Raw genomic sequence first — 17,594 nt, forward strand, 5'->3', positions numbered from 1 at the left:
AGACATAGGGGAGGGTGTTTGGGGTTGGGTATAAGATAGGGGGAATAGGGTATGTATATAGTTATCTGTAAGATAGGGGAGGGAGATTTAGTATAGATGTAGCTATTTATATAGCTACAGTATCTATATGATAAGGGAGGGTGCAGAGTGAGATATTTACAAAAAGATAAATTGGCTCCTCATTAGATATTACCCTTGACTTAGTGCACTTGTTGGTATATCAACCTCACAAAAAAAACCAGGAATCTCTCTCTGGAATCTCTTGTTGGTATATCAACCTCACAAAAAAAACCAGGAATCTCTCTCTGGTATATCAACCTCACAAAAAATCAGGAATCTCTCTCTGGTATATCAGTCTCACAAAAAATAACAGGAATCTCTCTCTGGTATATCAGTCTCACAAAAAATAACAGGAATCTCTTTCTGGTATATCAGTCTCACAAAAAAAACCCAGGAATCTCTCTCTGGTATATCAGCCTAACAAAAAATAACAGGAATCTCTTTCTGGTATATCAGTCTCACAAAAAAAACCCAGGAATCTCTCTCTGGTATATCAGCCTAACAAAAAATAACAGGAATCTCTTTCTGGTATATCAGTCTCACAAAAAAAACCCAGGAATCTCTCTCTGGTATATCAGCCTAACAAAAAATAACAGGAATCTCTTTCTGGTATATCAGTCTCACAAAAAAAACCCAGGAATCTCTCTCTGGTATATCAGCCTAACAAAAAATAACAGGAATCTCTCTCTGGTATATCAGTCTCACAAAAAATAACAGGAATCTCTCTCTGGTATATCAGTCTCACAAAAAATAACAGGAATCTCTTTCTGGTATATCAGTCTCACAAAAAATAACAAGAATCTCTTTCTGGTATATCAGCCTCACAAAAATAACAGGAATCTCTCTCTAGTATATCAGTCTCACAAAAAATAGCAGGAATCTCTCTCTCTGGTATATCAGTCTCACAAAAAATAAAAGGAATCTCTCTCTGGTATATCAGTCTCACAAAAAATAATAGGAATCTCTCTCTGGCTGGTATATCAGTCTCACAAAAAATACACGGAATCCCTCTCTGGTATATTAGCCTCACAAAAAATAACAGAAATCTCTCTCTGGTATATCAGCCTCACAAAAAATAACAGGAATCTCTTTCTGGTATATCGGTCTCACAAAAAATAACAGAAATCTCTCTCTGGTATATCAGCCTCACAAAAAATAACAGGAATCTCTTTCTGGTATATCGGTCTCACAAAAAAACCCACAGGAATCTGTTTCTGGTATATAAGCCGCACAAAAAATAACAGGAATCTCTTTCTGCTAACTAGCTGGTCTTTTGATACCAAAAAGAAAAGTAAAGGTCGGTGGGTGGGTTGAGTGTTTCTGAAAAAGAAGGGAGGAGAAAAAAGAAGCTGATGTAGTCTGTTGGTGATTTGTGTCCGAGTTTATAGACATCATTATTCAGGTATCACCACTGTGCAGTTGTTTCTTATTTTTTCTTACACATTGATAACTCAGGCGAGTGTAAGAGTTGTTTGATTGCTATAAAATGGTGTTAAGTCCATTTCCATGATGGACCCACAGGTCAAGAAATTGTTAAATCTACCCACCTTGGTATGACCTTAACTATTATGTGGCCTTCCACAAACATTTACGGACACTGGTCCAAGTTTATTAAAAGTAACAGTATATTATCAGTCTGATTTGTATGTTATCTGTTATCATAGCTTAAACCTTATTGTCCCTTCCTCTGGGCCATACAGGCATTTATTGATCAGAATGAAATGAAATGGTGTCGGATTTGGACAAGAATTATCGAAATGCGTGCTGTAGGGTTCCTGTCTGAACTAGCTTTCATCTAGAAAAAGAACAAATTACCTACCTCTATACAAATGAACTGAGGATTTTTTTGTAAGGGAAGTGGGATTATTGTTGAATTGGTAAATTTGACCCAACTAATATTTAAATCTATATACATTTAACTTGTACTTATTTGAACCTAGTGTATGGGTTATAAATTTCCGTTATTTCAGTTGACGTAAACGGCTTCGTCAAAGGCGCGGTATTATATGTATATAGACCACTGTATCAAACATTTGATCTAGAGGAAGTGGTATGCTGGTTATATTCGGGTCAGTCAAACAAAACAATGGTCAGTGTGTCTGACCGTTCTGTTCTCTAAGGACAATGGAGAGAGAATGCATGAGATCAAGTCGAAAATTAAGTGTTTGGCGTGAGTGCCCTCTGTCAGGGTAGTTTGTACTCATTATGTAAATATCACAAATAAACTTTACATTCCTTTACCAACACACCGATATACAAATATTTAACACTGAGTAAGAAGCTCTCCCTAATCTCGCTTGTTAGGAGTTCCACAAAGGGAGATAATCCTCTTACAAGACCAGTAATATTGTCTGACTTACGTTGATCCAATTAACAACAATGTTTTGGTGGCTTTGTCTCGCTGAAACAACCATGATTTCGATCCGTTTTCTGTGCAATGGTCAAGTGCCTTTTGCTTTGAAAGTTTAAACGAACATTATTTAATCTTTAACTTAAGGAGATCAGCGATACAGTGAATCAAAAACCAAGGAAAAATAGCCAAAGTGATTATCTTTGATTTTTCACTGCCTCGAGGTGTTAGGTTCAAGTTTATTTTAGCCAGGAAACTTGAGCCCCACCCGAGTCACAAACAGTAAACTGATGTAAAGGTCAAGAGGTTTTAAATATATATTTGTATGTATAGTAAACAATTATTTGGTTTGGAAATATTATTTCAGAAGTGTAATAGTTACATTTCACATGTAACTTATGGGTAGGGTTGATATATTTGTATGAATTCTTGACGTCAGATTTTATTAAAGGGTCAAGAAAATAGGTGTGATACCAAACATGGTAAAAACATGTTAATCCTTCATTTTCCTGTGATCTGGAATACCGTACATAATGTTCCTGTCATTCATTACAGCATAATAAATATATAAAAACTGTAAAACAGCATTAAACAAGCAAATAATGATAACTATAAGCACAAATGGATTTTGAAATTGATATTTATAAATGATGGATCTATGCAAGCCTGTTTTAAAATGTGTGGTCTTTATAGCAAGTTAAGTGGTCTTTTTGCATATTGTCAATGTGTGTTGAAATTGGCCAATTAGGACCCCTAGAAATTGGGCTTATTAAGCAGGTGGTCTTTATACAGAGGAAGTTGCAGATTATAAGTAAACCTTGGTAAGAATGACATTTATGAAAGTAAGGTTTTTTTGACAAACCAAATATCAAACAGAAAGAATGGAATATTACATTTAGATATCATTGTTGTATTCGCCTGTGTTGTATTAGCAGTCTGTATAATTTGTTTTTATTTTTTGTGTTTTAGGAAGTGTTACAACAGTTACTGATACTTAAACCACCAAACGTTGGTCTCATCTGTCGACATCCAGAAAATGGTAAGTCACAAAATACATTGGTCCCATTTGTCAACATTCAGAAAAGGTAAGTCATATAATAACACATTGGTATTATATCAGTCGACATCCAGAAAAAGGAAATGTGTCATAAAACAATCTATTTCCAAAATGTAATAATTCACAATAAAAACATTGTTGATCTCATCTGAAAACATTTAAAAGATACGAAAACAATATCCGTGAAGTCTACACCCTGGAAATGACCAATCACTAGAAGTACAATAGAAATCGAACATGATGTCATAATCAGTATATCAATGTTGTAACGGAATAGAGATAATACCATTTTAAGAAAAGAAGTTGAGATTTTCACCAGTGTTGATGGTTTGGAGAATTTCTATACAGTATAACTTGAGTTAATCAATGGAGGTGTGTTGTATAAGATGGAATGTTGAGCCAATCAGATGATATCTTATGTACACAGACGTTGTAAGTTATCAGAGTACTACCCACTTAAATGAGGTGTGTGTGTTTGTTCCTGTGTTTAGTTAGACTTGTTTGTAAACAGAACGACTAGATATAGTTCTATACTGGCCTAGACAATTCAGTACATGTACAGTACTACTAATAGTTACTGAAGTATATGTAAGGTTCTCCTTACCTACATCAATGGTAGACAAAAGGTTAACTATAGCTTGTACACCTGTCTGTTATAAAAAATTCTATGTCACACCAATTCCGTCTTTGCATATTACAGAGTTATCTTATTGACGTCACTATTTTGTGTCCAGCGAAATTTTCATTGCTTTCTCTGAAAAATACGATGCCACAACCAACTCACAAGGAAACTCTTCAATATAGAAAGATGGAATACCTGAACACCATTTGGTGTCCATACAGAGGAATGAATAGTAAACTTCATTTAGTTGTATTCTGTATATTGTTTTCCATGTTCCTAATGATACCAAATTGTTCTGATGAAATTTTTAATGATACCAAATTGTTCTGATGAAATTGTTTTATCTCATTCGTTTCTCAGTTGGTGAAGCCTTACACATAAAGTGTAAAGATATAATTGTGTTTCCTTATGTATGAATCACTTGAATTTTGTATTTACTAGCTAAGAATGACTGATCAAGCAATTATTTGTAAACCAGGTATGCCTCAGGCCAGGTGCTGTGCCTATTAGAGGGCATTATTAGCATATTGGTATAGAAATGATTGGAATTTAAAGTCAAACTGAGGTCTATTGAGATGCCTGGTGGGAGGGTATCTCTCACTCCCTGGCAACCACAAGCTGTGTCGTCTGATCATCAAGGAACTACAGCTGCTCATGTATCTGCTCAGCTCCTTTACCAAAATATAAAGGAATCTGGTGCCTTTCTTATATATTAGTAATTGTATTTTTGACATTACTATGAAGGAAATAAAAATTTTCAAAAGTTTTTGTGAAAATTTGGCCTAAATTTTTGTCTTTAAAATGTAGTATTTATTTTAATTCACAGTAAATTATTAATTGATGCCATCGACAATTTTGACATGTTAAGAGTATTTGAAAATATAATTTCACATATATAATATAAATAGCAATACTCTATTACTAGTAAACCTAGCTATTATTTCAGAGTGATTATCTGCCCATTTTCAGCTGACACTAATTCATCCTAATTGGTTTCTATAATGTCGTTGGTACCTCAACATGTAAACACAAAGATCATAATCAGTGATATCAAAAGGAAAACCCGAGACATTGTGTGATGATGTCCATTCTTCATTGTAATCTTAACTTACTCTCGCTTCGATGTTCAATTCTATACACAAAGTGTTTTGCTTAAAAAGCAGAAAATGAGTGATTTTGAAATTTCAGATATTATCTTGTTGTAATCGAAACCGAGGAATGAGAGGATTAGTGTAATTATGAACAGCTGAGTAATTTCATTACTAGTGACTTCGTCTTGTGTTCTGACTATCAATAGAGTCTAGTTAACACTGAACACAGATTTAGAGCTTGTGATAGCTAGTGATAGTTATTGTTAGTACATGTATTTAAAGGTAATTGACTTCAATAGACTTCAATAGCTATAATAGTCACCTGTACAGGATTGAAGGTTTGCAGATTTATATGATGTCATAGCTTAATGCTTCATGGACGTTAAGGAATTCCTGATGGATAATTAACTGTCCTAATTTTATACCAAAAAATGAACATCCTCACTAGTAATTGGTATTCAATGACTTCTATAGAATAACAGTATTTTATATACTAATGTAAACCAGCTTTATTTCGTGGTTACAAATTTCATGATTTCCATTTAAAATCCAATTGTATGAACATTTATTTCGCAGATTAACCAATTAAAAACATTCCAATATGGCTAATAAAGTAATTATTGATTCACAGAGGTAAACTTTTATTTACTTTGATCATGAAGGTAAATCGCATATTTACTTTGATCGTGAAGGTAAATCACATACCCCAGTATTTACTTTGATCATGAAGGTAAATCACTTATTTGCTTTGATTGTGAAGGTATATCACATATTGACTTTGATCGTGAAGGTGAATCACATATTTACTTTGATCGTGAAGGTAAATCACATTTTTACTTTGATTGTGAAGGTAAATCACATATTTATTTTGATCCTGAAGGTAAATCATATATTTTACTTTGATCGTGAAGGTAAATCACATATTTACTTTGATTGTGAAGGTAAATTGCATTTTTACTTTGATACTGAAGGTAAATTGCATATTTATTTTGATCCTGAAGGTAAATCATATATTTTACTTTGATCGTGAAGGTAAATCACATATTTACTTTGATCGTGAAGGTAAATCACGTGCAAAAGAAACTTGGTTTATAGTATTACATATTATAACTACAGCATTGCTGTTGAAAAGCAGTTAAAATATCTGTTTTATTTTGTCTTTAATAAACATTAAGCCAATGTCTTTCTGCTTTCAATCAGAAGCATCAGTTTTAACATCTGGAGCTGCCATTTAGTCACCTGCACCTTTCACATGACATATGTTTTAGCCTTTTAGTGCCCTTTTGACAGAGTATATGTGTTATGTGATATGAGCAAAGTATCTTGTTATAATTAGAGCACCCCTACTGTTACCACCACCACTACCATCAACATTGTATCTCACCAAACAATACTGAAATTAAGATGTATTTCAAAGTGTTTTTGTATTTGTATTACAGATAGTAGTTTCCAGGAGGTAAAGAAGGCCATTCTCCTCATCCTGGGATGTGCGGTCCAGTGTGAGCGAAAGGAGGAATTCATTGATGGCATCAAACGTCTCGATGTCGATGTCCAACATGCTATCGTGGAACACATCAAAGAGGTAAATTGTATTAAAATAAACCTCAAGTGAATTAAATCTGTAGAGGTAAATGAATTATTGTTAAAGTGTTTCTTCAGAAATCTTTATAGTTAAAATTTGGTATTGAAATTTCCATGTGAATTATGAATATTTCATCCTATAAAGTATCCTATAAAGTTATCCTATAAAGTATAATATATTTGCCAACGTTTGGAGAAGCAAAAACTACATATATATTACTCTATATTCAGAATTTTGAGAAAACATCCTTCTGTTGAAACAAAGCCTTTACTTGTATTTCTAGAATAATCTGAATCCTTTTGGTTTGTGACTGTACATTTGTATCATTTGATTTTTTATGGAAGTTTCAGACCTCTTTAGATATTTTCCTTTCCTTTTATATATCTGAGATTCTATGTTGTATAGAGTTATAATGCTTCTCAGTTTTCTTGATAGAAGTTCATGGTAGAATTCTTTGTGGTCGTTTTCAATTACGAAGGGTGCCGTGTGCAGTTATTGTCTGTACAAAGGTCAGACTTGTTTTCAATTACACAAGGGATGTTTGACCCTAATGTTTGGGTGTCTGGTTATACATATGGCTGAGGTTTACCACAAGGTGTCCACAATCTTCATTTTTATATTTCAATGATTTTCTCACTCTATATTGTGTAAACAGGTTGGCTTCAACTGATATTTGACACTTAATTTAAAAATGTCCTTGTTTCAGACCTTCAGAAGTTAGATTTATGATGGTGATGTTTTCATTTTTTCTGTATTTTTCACTACAGGTCACGGATGACACCGAGTGTGTGTTGTCAATGGAGCCGACGGAACATCTGGAGACATACACAGAGAAGATGTTCAATCACTTGACGAGAGTTCTACGGGAGCGTGATGATATCGTGGAGGTTGGTTAATACTACATTCCATCTATATATGGCTAATTTGTCTGGAAAATAGAAAATCTTTTAGTTGTTTATTGTCTAGTCATTTTTTTTACCTTCGCTTGTTTTGCGGAGTAGATTTACATAATTATGCATTCCTTAAATGTAAGAAATGTTATTAGCAGAAATTGTTCATGAATTAGAAAATCCTAATTTGTCTTTCTTTGTATTTGACCAGGTAACTAATGAGATAGCTCAGGAGCGTGACTTCTATCAGTCACAGGTACAAGAACCCCCCCAGCTCAATGTGACGCCCCCGACGGCCAGTCCCGACAAACATCATACAGCGGTCGAACTGGCGGACGCTAAGGCTAAGATACGGAAGTTACGTCAGGAACTGTAAGTGTTTAGTTTGACATGGTTACACATTAGTGTTGTATCCCATCGCTCCATCAACGTAGTCAACGGTGCAATATTCAAGAATCCTATTAGAATCAGACAAATACAGAAAATCTTAAGCAACAGCCTGACACTTTTTTGACCAATTTTTGCATATTATAGAGTCATATTCCTTGTGTATAGTCATGGATTGTGATAACATTGCTTTGTGAGCTAAAATTGTTGCTTCCTCTGAAAAATATAAAGTTAAACTCATCAAAACAATATGTAACAATCAATAGCTACCTATAACTATGCAATATGTAAATGCAGTAATTACAATGATGGTGTTAAATGTTGTAGGGAAGACAAATATGGGGAACAGTAATTACAATGATGGTGTTAAATGTTGTAGGGAAGACAAATATATGGTGGGAGTAACAGTAATTACAATGATGGTGTTAAATGTTGTAGGGGAAGACAAATATGGGAACAGTAATTACAATGATGGTGTTAAATGTTGTAGGAAGACAAATATGGGAACAGTAAATTACAAAATGGTGTTAAATGTTGTGGGAAATTGGGAACAGTAATTACAATGATGGTGTTAAATGTTGTAGGGAAGACAAATATTGGGAACAGTAATTACAATGATGGTGTTAAATGTTGTAGGGAAGACAAATATTGGGAACAGTAATTACAATGATGGTGTTAAATGTTGTAGGGAAGACAAATATTGGGAACAGTAATTACAATGATGGTGTTAAATGTTGTAGGAAAGACAAATATGGGGAACAGTAATTACAATGATGGTGTTAAATGTTGTAGGGAAGACAAATATGGGGAACAGTAATTACAATGATGGTGTTAAATGTTGTAGGGAAGACAAATATGGGGAACAGTAATTACAATGATGGTGTTAAATGTTGTAGGGAAGACAAATATGGGGAACAGTAATTACAATGATGGTGTTAAATGTTGTAGGGAAGACAAATATGGGGAACAGTAATTACAATGATGGTGTTAAATGTTGTGGGAAGACAAATATGGGAACAGTAATTACAATGATGGTGTTAAATGTTGTAGGGAAGACAAATATTGGGAACAGTAATTACAATGATGGTGTTAAATGTTGTAGGGAAGACAAATATGGGGAACAGTAATTACAATGATGGTGTTAAATGTTGTAGGGAAGACAAATATTGGGAACAGTAATTACAAATGGATGGTAGGAGTTAAATGTTGTAGGGAAGACAAATATTGGGAACAGTAATTACAATGATGGTGTTAAATGTTGTAGGGAAGACAAATATTGGGAACAGTAATTACAATGATGGGTTAAATTGTGGAAGACAAATATATGGGAACAGTAATTACAATGATGGTGTTAAATGTTGTAGGGAAGACAAATATGAACAGTAATTACAATGATGGTGTTAAATGTTGTAGGGAAGACAAATATGGGGAACAGTAATTACAATGATGGTGTTAAATGTTGTAGGGAAGACAAATATTGGGAACAGTAATTACAATGATGGTGTTAAATGTTGTAGGGAAGACAAATATTGGGAACAGTAATTACAATGATGGTGTTAAATGTTGTAGGGAAGACAAATATTGGGAACAGTAATTACAATGATGGTGTTAAATGTTGTAGGGAAGACAAATATTGGGAACAGTAATTACAATGATGGTGTTAAATGTTGTAGGGAAGACAAATATTGGGAACAGTAATTACTATGATGGTGTTAAATGTTGTAGGGAAGACAAACAGGAACTTATCACAGACCTGAAGGATGATCAGGAGGAAAACAAGATTATTGTGGCCAAGCTACGGAACGAGGTGAGACCTAGTCATTTTCCTATCATTCACAATTTGTTTCTTCTTCTTCAAAAATGTTCAGGGCTCTGTCACCCCATGGGATGACAATTATAGCATATCTTTGCAAACTTCACCAGAAGTAAGAAATATATACTTTTATACATGTTGCCCCATTCAAAAATCTTAACAATAACTTCTAGCTTAGCTATAGTTTCTTAGAAAATAACAAGACCTTGTGATTAATACTTGCTGTTGGAACAATGCAAGCTCTAACTTAAATTTCTAAATCAATTTGGCTTTCTTCAAATTACTTTAATCATGAAATAGCAATCACATTTTTGGAGTACAAATAAACATTTTGAAATATTGAGTTGTTTTTGAGTATGAGCTCAACTCTGGTGTTATTGGGTTCCTGGTCTACATAACCTCAATATTATTGAAATTATAAGCAAAGTTAACAACATTTTCTGATCTTGGCTATTGATCTTTACAGAATGTGGAACTGATACAGGATGCCCGGTCAGCACGCTCACTCAGAGATGAGCTAGACATTCTCAGAGAAAAGGTCAGTTGTTTGCAGACAAAAGGAATTCTAGTCTTTAGATTCTGCTATGTCTACTGTAAATTCATATTTTGAGAGAAAACAATTTACACTAAATATATTGATCACATCATACAATATAATGTTTATCCACTCATTATAGTTTGGAAATGAAATAGTGTTTTTTGCAATTTTTAAAGCATTCATTATTTATGTATTTATGACTCAAGGGAAATAACTCTTTATTTTTTTTCTGTTACAGTTTGGGAAAGTGAAAAGCTACGAGACTGAAATCACAAAAATGAAGGAGAAATTAAATGAAATGGAGTTCTACAAGTCACGAGTAGATGTAAGTTTATACTCTTAATTGGTTGTTATTAAGATTGATTTCTAGCATGTGAAGTACTAAAATATTGTATAGTCACATCATGTCTACATTTAAATGATTTGAATCATATTTATTATTCATTAAATTATATTTCAACACACTATCTGTCCCTCTGATATAAAAACAAAAACATAACATATTCATTATTTGTCATCAATGCAACAATTTTGAGGGGCTTTGTAAAACATGGTGGGTTTTGTACTTCTAAGACTTGACATTTTACAACTTTCTTTACTTGTGATCATTAATGTATACAGGAACTACGAGAGGACAATGCTATCCTAATAGAAACAAAGAATATGCTCCAGGAACAACTCGATAGCTGTCACAAACGTGTGGAGACTGTAATCGCCCTGGAAAACGAGCTCGGACGCTACAGACAACAGGTGGAGGAACTGGCCAAGGTGAGATATTATACCATGTTCTGTATTTACATATTACAGAGTTATCTACCCTTGTGGAAAACGTTATGATCATTATCTGCCGACAAGGTATATATTAACTCTGTAATATGCATTAGACTGAATGTACACTAATTGACTTGCTAGTTGTTTGCCCTGATCATGTGTAGGTTCACAGGAATGAGGTAAAAATATTCCAGGCAAGGATATAGCATTGGATAAAAAGGGAGGGGAATGTCGAGTTATACAATAAACAAAATATTTCAAGATAAATATTCGGACAAGTGATACAAGGATGGGGTAAGGGGAGGTAACTTCACTGGGAGGTAGCTAGGTATAATAGGGCTAGTGATCTTGGTTTTTTTCTCAGCTGCTCTCTCCTCTTCTATAGTCATTCTTTTTGTAAAAATCGAATCTCACTTAATTAGCATCTCATTTCAAAACTGAAAAAAAAGTGCATCAATAGAAAATATATAAATTATGGACTTTGTTACAGGAACGAGACACAGATCGACAGAAGATACAGATACTGACAGAGGAAAACGCAAACCTACAGTTTGAGAAAAAGACAAACATGAATGAGAGTACCAATATCGAAAAGGAACTGGAGTCTGCACGTCTAAGGATAGCAGGTAGTGAAAAGTATTATATGGTCATGTATAAACAATGATTTAAAAAAAAAAAATTTAAAGGATACTTAATTTTTCAAACCTACACGAATCGAGCCTTATGTCACTATGCATTTGCATGAACTTGTATAAATTTTGGCCCTGTTTAGTTAAAGTAAATATCAGCATGTTTTGGGGGGAAGAGGAACAGAACTTGTAAAATGAAAAAAAAAGGAAGAAAATTTTGAGAGCAACCTACCTATCAAGGACTCTTTTCTACTGTAAACCAAATGATTTTGTTATCTAATTTAAGAGTTCTGTTTTGTGGTGATTTTACTCTCTGGTTTCCCCTGGGGGCAGGAGGCGGCGGGGAATTCTCAGGGGGTTGGGGATAGGGGATTTAGAGGTTAATATTAAAATTTTTAAATGTTGATTGATAATACAATGCTCAGTGTAACCTGCTTTTTTGATTAGAAGTCTCAGATGGTTTAAATGTTGTTGATAATCCGAACTAATTTGGACTTACTCAGGTATGGGAGGATCATTATCAAATCAACTTAATGAAACGACCAACGCCAAGATTCTGAGACTGGAGTTAGAAAATCAACGTTTACAGCAGAAACTGGAAGAGGCAAGAGAAAGCGCTCTAATAGAAAATACAACACTGACTTTAGAACTGGAGAAGGAAAACCAACGACTGGCCAAGAAAGTTGAGAAACTTCAGGAGTCAAGTCGTGAAATGTCAGAGACACAAATTGAACTGGAACAAAAACTTGAAGAGTTCCAGCATGAAAAAGAACAGTTATCACAAACATTAGAAACGGTGAAGGAAAGTGCTGATAGACAGGTTCGAGAATTAGAGCGTGAGAATGAGAACTTAACAAGTACAGTAGAGATTGTAAGAGCGCGAAGTGAACAAACTAATGATGCAAGGCTCAAAGATCTCGAACGGGAAAACAAACGTATGCATGAGACAGTGACAGCAAAAAACCAATTACTGTCCAAAATAGAATTCGAAAACAGACAATTGCAAAAATCTTACAATAAAATAAAGCAAAGTTCCGATAAGTTGTCAGAATTAGAAACAGATAGTGCGAATCTGGAGAAAGAAAATCTAGATTTACATAAAACTGTGCAAACTCTTAAGTTAACTTGTGATAAATTCGAGGAAATTGAACAGGAAAATTCTGATTTGGAAGTCGAAAATAGAAAACTTAAGAAAAATGTTGAGTCTCTTCAAAGTGCTTTACAAAAAATGGACCAGCTTGAAAAAGAACACATTAATTTGAATGTAGAAAATCAGAAACTGCAACGAAATTTAGACTCTCTCCGAAATTCTTCCTCCAAACTTGTAGAGGTAGAGAATGATAAAGATTCATTAAACCGTGAAATCCAACAGCTTCGTAAAACGATAGAGGTGCAGCGAAGTCAGCAAGTCAAGCATGAACAGATGGAGTTAGATTTGCTGGACTTAGACAATGAAAACCAACGACTACAGAAGTCACTAGAAATGACTACCAAACGGTTACAACAATTGGAGCATGACAACACCGACATGGAAATAGAAAATGAAAAATTACAAAAAAGTGTAGATGCTTTTAAAGCGTCAACAAAACGTCTCCAGGAGTTGGAGAAAGCCAATGGAGAACTGGATAGTGAAGTGTTGAGACTTGCCAAAGACAATTCGGTGTTAACGAAAGAGAAAAAACGATTAAAACAGTCAATTGAGCTAAAGGATTCTGAACTTGATGACCTTTCCTCAAAACACAGTGGATTAGAACGGACAAATCGTAGCTTAAAACAACAGATTGACAGACAAAAAGACACTCTAGCAAATGTAAAGGAAAATGAAAAAGAGAACAAAGAGTTACTACAACAAGCCATTATCACCAAGCGCACACTGGCAACTCTTCGTGAGGTAAGGTGTTGACTCTCTCAGAGTTATTGGTACTTCAGTGTGCCTAAAGTTTAAAATTAGCAGCAAATATTTTCAGTGTAACGGTGACTTTGAATCACTAAAAATTAAACACTCCAATAATTTTTATTGAATTCATATCTATTCGATTTGATTGTACAGGACATTTCATAATTTAACTTAACTGCCAATAGATCTAGATCTAGAGCAGCTTTGAAGTATCCGACACATATGTACTCAAGAAATAAATATTATAATTACATCCTCAAAGATAAATGGATTTACATTTCTTATAAGAAACTAACAGTCTGTATATATATTTTAATTGCCTTTATTGATATGTAGACTCGTGGAAAGGGAGATAGATCATGATTTTTCATACAGACGCTTGAGTTATGACAGTGCCCCAAGCTCTTCAAGCATTTGAATGACCGCGATTTGATTAATACCCCCTTTTCTGAAGTTTGAATTTATGAATAAATTATTTTATTAGTTTGAAAAATAACAACACAAATAATCCTATCAATCTTAAATTGCTATTTTTCTGGTAAAATATATATTAATTAAACATTGTTAATGATTTTAAAACTAAAAGTATTGACATCTAGGCTATATTGTAACAGAAAATTCTGCAGTGATTGTATAAAAAGTATACATATTAGGGGAGATAACTCTATTGTGAATCCCGTCTTTTTCAATGAAAAATGAAGGTTTTTTGGTGCTAAAAATGCTCTATCTTGACAAATTGTGGTTCAATTTTCTTGAAAATTGAAAGATTAAAAGCAACTTTGTCACTTTTTAGTCTGTTATTTTTCTATAAAAATTGAACTTCACAATTTTGATTTATTTTCATTTTGGTGAGAATATTTTAGGTAATTTACTTGCATCTTTTTTACCTAATTTCCTCCAAAAATGATCACTAGAAATTAATTATGACGAGAAGTAAAGCATTTTCTTCAAAAATGGATTGATATATATCACATCAATTAAACAATATATATATCGTAGAACATTTTGTTAATTATTTTCATTTACAGGGCAGATTTAGTACAGACTAATGCTGTTTTATCATGTGCAGTATCTACTCAAAAATGGCAAATTTGAATATTTATTTAGAAAAAATGGATGGTTCAATTTCTTCGAAACTTTGACAGAAGATGCATAACAACATATTTACTTCATAAATCAAATATGAAAAATATTGAACGACAGGAAAATTTTGGGGAATGTGAGACTACCACCTTAATTGCCTCTATTGATCTTAGCTATGATTGTTGGTCACTGGTACCCATGACCATGGCATAGAGTTATGTCCCTTTGTCCATATTTCAAACTAAAGATGGGTTCCCGCATAAGTTGCGCTCAAAGTCACTTATAGGAGAAGGAATACAAATTTTTTTATTTTTCCTCAATGCCTAAAGTTATAAACTTAAGTGTTGATACAAAAATCACCAAGTAATTTGAAGTATAAGTAATTAAAATATACCACGTGTACGGAATATATAATGTGCCGATGGTTCCCGATCAAGCTTGCATGCTGTTAAAACACTAACCAAGGAAAATAACAACGGCTCATTTTCAACGAAACCCTGGTCATCCTAGATTATTAACTGACACTTACAGAAATTTACTTCATTTTACTGTTTAAATGCTTTTATGTTAACCTGACCCACATAGCCCTTACATGATATCATTGATGTTTATTCCAAAATTGTTACAAATATATTTTCTTCTTCCTTTTTTTTGTTTGGGTGGGTGTGGGGAATATTTACTACATTAACCAGGTAATCGATACAGGCCTATAAGATCTGCATGTGCCTCTAGTTTCTCATCCTCAATACTCAAGGGGTTCCAATCACATAAGATCTCTAGCAACCCCTGCAGTATCAAGGATGCTAGTTTCTATACAGCTTCTGTTTTTCGATCTTATGTGTCTTGACCTCTGTTTAACCGTCCTCAGGATATGTGGATTCATAAAGTTTACAAACAAAATTTTTTTCATAACCCAATGAAGTTAAAAAATAGTGACATCCATGCTTAAATGTAGTTAGTTACAATAGGAAGTTATTCTGACGTCGTCTACATAAGTGTGCCTATTTCTAATTTTTTTTTACATTTTTATTGATTTTCCTCTAATAAATCCACAAGAAATGCATATGCTAATCGGTTTTGTGGTTGAAAAAAATTCTCTTATATACAGGGGAACCCATCTGTAAGGTTTAGCCATATAGCAAGATAAGGGAACTGAGGCTGCTAGCCTGCTAGACAGGATTTTATGTCTGAAGGCTCCATTTCTTAAATATAAAATTCTATTGGTCTTGGGAATCACTGATATGCACACAAATAAGTCAATATTGATGCTCTGATATGGAAAAATATCTGTATCTATAAATATTACAAAAAGGAAAGTTTATTTTTATAACCCTTTGTCAGAGGATTCAGAAGAGTTATGATCTTATATGTGTTAACACATAATGTAATTTGAAACTGGTAATAGTTTTCAAAAAAAGGAATGGTACATGATTTTCGAACTGAATTTTATCATTTAACTGTTTCGTTTCTTGGATAACTAGCAAATACATTTGATACTCTGGTGTTGTAATGGCTTTGGATTTGTTTTTTAACTGAAAACCTTTTAAAATTATTCTCAAGACTTTATATGAATTTGGGTCTTTAAAAAAAACTTTGAAAATTAATTTTATTGTTTTTCATTCCAATTCATTGATATACTTTTGTATTATTTATTCTTAACGAAATCCTATTGTTATCTATCCATTTATGGTTTGTTTACATAGGGCCTTGTGAATGAGAAAGTAAAGAGTCAGCAGATGAAGAATGAGATGGACAGATTGACACATGACCTGGAGCGTGTCGGTATAAATAAGGAGAAGTTAGTCAAGGCAGATAACTCTCAGGACGACAGGTAACAATTACTTGATTTATACTGTTTATAAAAATAAGTTATCATGGGGACTTTGTGTTACCTATCATGTGCGAGATCCAAACTTGATGGCTTCTTTGGTAATCATCCAGCAGATCAACACAGCAGACTAGGAAAGAGCATTTAGTTCTCAATTTATGATAAGAACAATGCGTCAAACCTTGGCACAAGGATAGATCATCTGAAAAGAGCGATGATTGAAGGAGAAGAGGATTAGTTAGGGGACTTACTAGGATGTCCAAAAATGGAGAACCAACAAGACACAGGCTCCGCTCAATAGAATTGTCCTTGACTTGAGAGCTTAATTAATTTTTCATAAGCATGCAAAAAGATGTGCAGAAAAGGGCGTCTTTTGCATGTCAAAATTGTCACAATAGAGTCATGCCAAATGTTGCACCACTTCGATAGTGCCCAGGGCAGCGCCACTTCAAGAGTGCCCAGGGCAGCGCCACTTCGAGAGTGCCCAGGGCAGCGCACGTTTGCTTCATACAAAATTGCAGATTAAAATAAATATGCGAAGTAAGAAAATACATGATGTCCTGTGTGAATCCATGTATAACTTTTCTCAATATTTTATGATAATTAAATTTGTTTAGAAAACTAAACAAACTCCCTGTCCACAGCAGTAAATCAGGAAAATCAGGAAAATGAAATGGATGTTATTTGGACATAATGATCTGGATATCCCAAAAAAATGGTATCGGCCCTTCATTAATATTGAGTTTATAGTCAGATAAGGTGAAATATAAGCTGTTCATATCTAAGTTTATATGATCAATGATTATGGCCAAATGAAGTATGATTTTGTCTTTCAGTAGGTAGTTAGATTATTAAAAAACATGTTGGCTGTTTAGTAAAAAAATTGATATTAATTAAAACTTTTAATGAAAATATAAAGTGATATTGGCTGTAAAATAGTAAGTGGGTCTGATCAGTGATGAATAACATCAAACATAATAAAAATAATTATTTATA

The 17,594-nt window shown here is 33.6% G+C and overlaps 1 protein-coding gene across 1 annotated transcript in view; it reads left to right on the forward strand.

Annotated features, from left to right (window-relative positions):
• Positions 1 to 17,594, forward strand: part of LOC138319678 (girdin-like) — a 66,340-nt gene that overhangs the window by 21,527 nt on the left and 27,219 nt on the right. Inside the window, exons 4-15 of the mRNA XM_069262825.1 lie at positions 3,380 to 3,449; positions 6,620 to 6,762; positions 7,530 to 7,649; positions 7,864 to 8,024; positions 9,765 to 9,846; positions 10,319 to 10,390; positions 10,629 to 10,715; positions 11,012 to 11,158; positions 11,652 to 11,787; positions 12,294 to 13,681; positions 16,474 to 16,601; positions 17,035 to 17,096. Of these exons, the coding sequence (XP_069118926.1) occupies positions 3,380 to 3,449; positions 6,620 to 6,762; positions 7,530 to 7,649; positions 7,864 to 8,024; positions 9,765 to 9,846; positions 10,319 to 10,390; positions 10,629 to 10,715; positions 11,012 to 11,158; positions 11,652 to 11,787; positions 12,294 to 13,681; positions 16,474 to 16,601; positions 17,035 to 17,096 (2,596 nt within the window). The remainder of the gene's footprint in view (positions 1 to 3,379; positions 3,450 to 6,619; positions 6,763 to 7,529; positions 7,650 to 7,863; positions 8,025 to 9,764; positions 9,847 to 10,318; positions 10,391 to 10,628; positions 10,716 to 11,011; positions 11,159 to 11,651; positions 11,788 to 12,293; positions 13,682 to 16,473; positions 16,602 to 17,034; positions 17,097 to 17,594) is intronic.

The sequence above is a fragment of the Argopecten irradians genome, chromosome 3, assembly GCF_041381155.1.
Source record: "Argopecten irradians isolate NY chromosome 3, Ai_NY, whole genome shotgun sequence".
Classification (NCBI taxonomy): domain Eukaryota; kingdom Metazoa; phylum Mollusca; class Bivalvia; order Pectinida; family Pectinidae; genus Argopecten; species Argopecten irradians.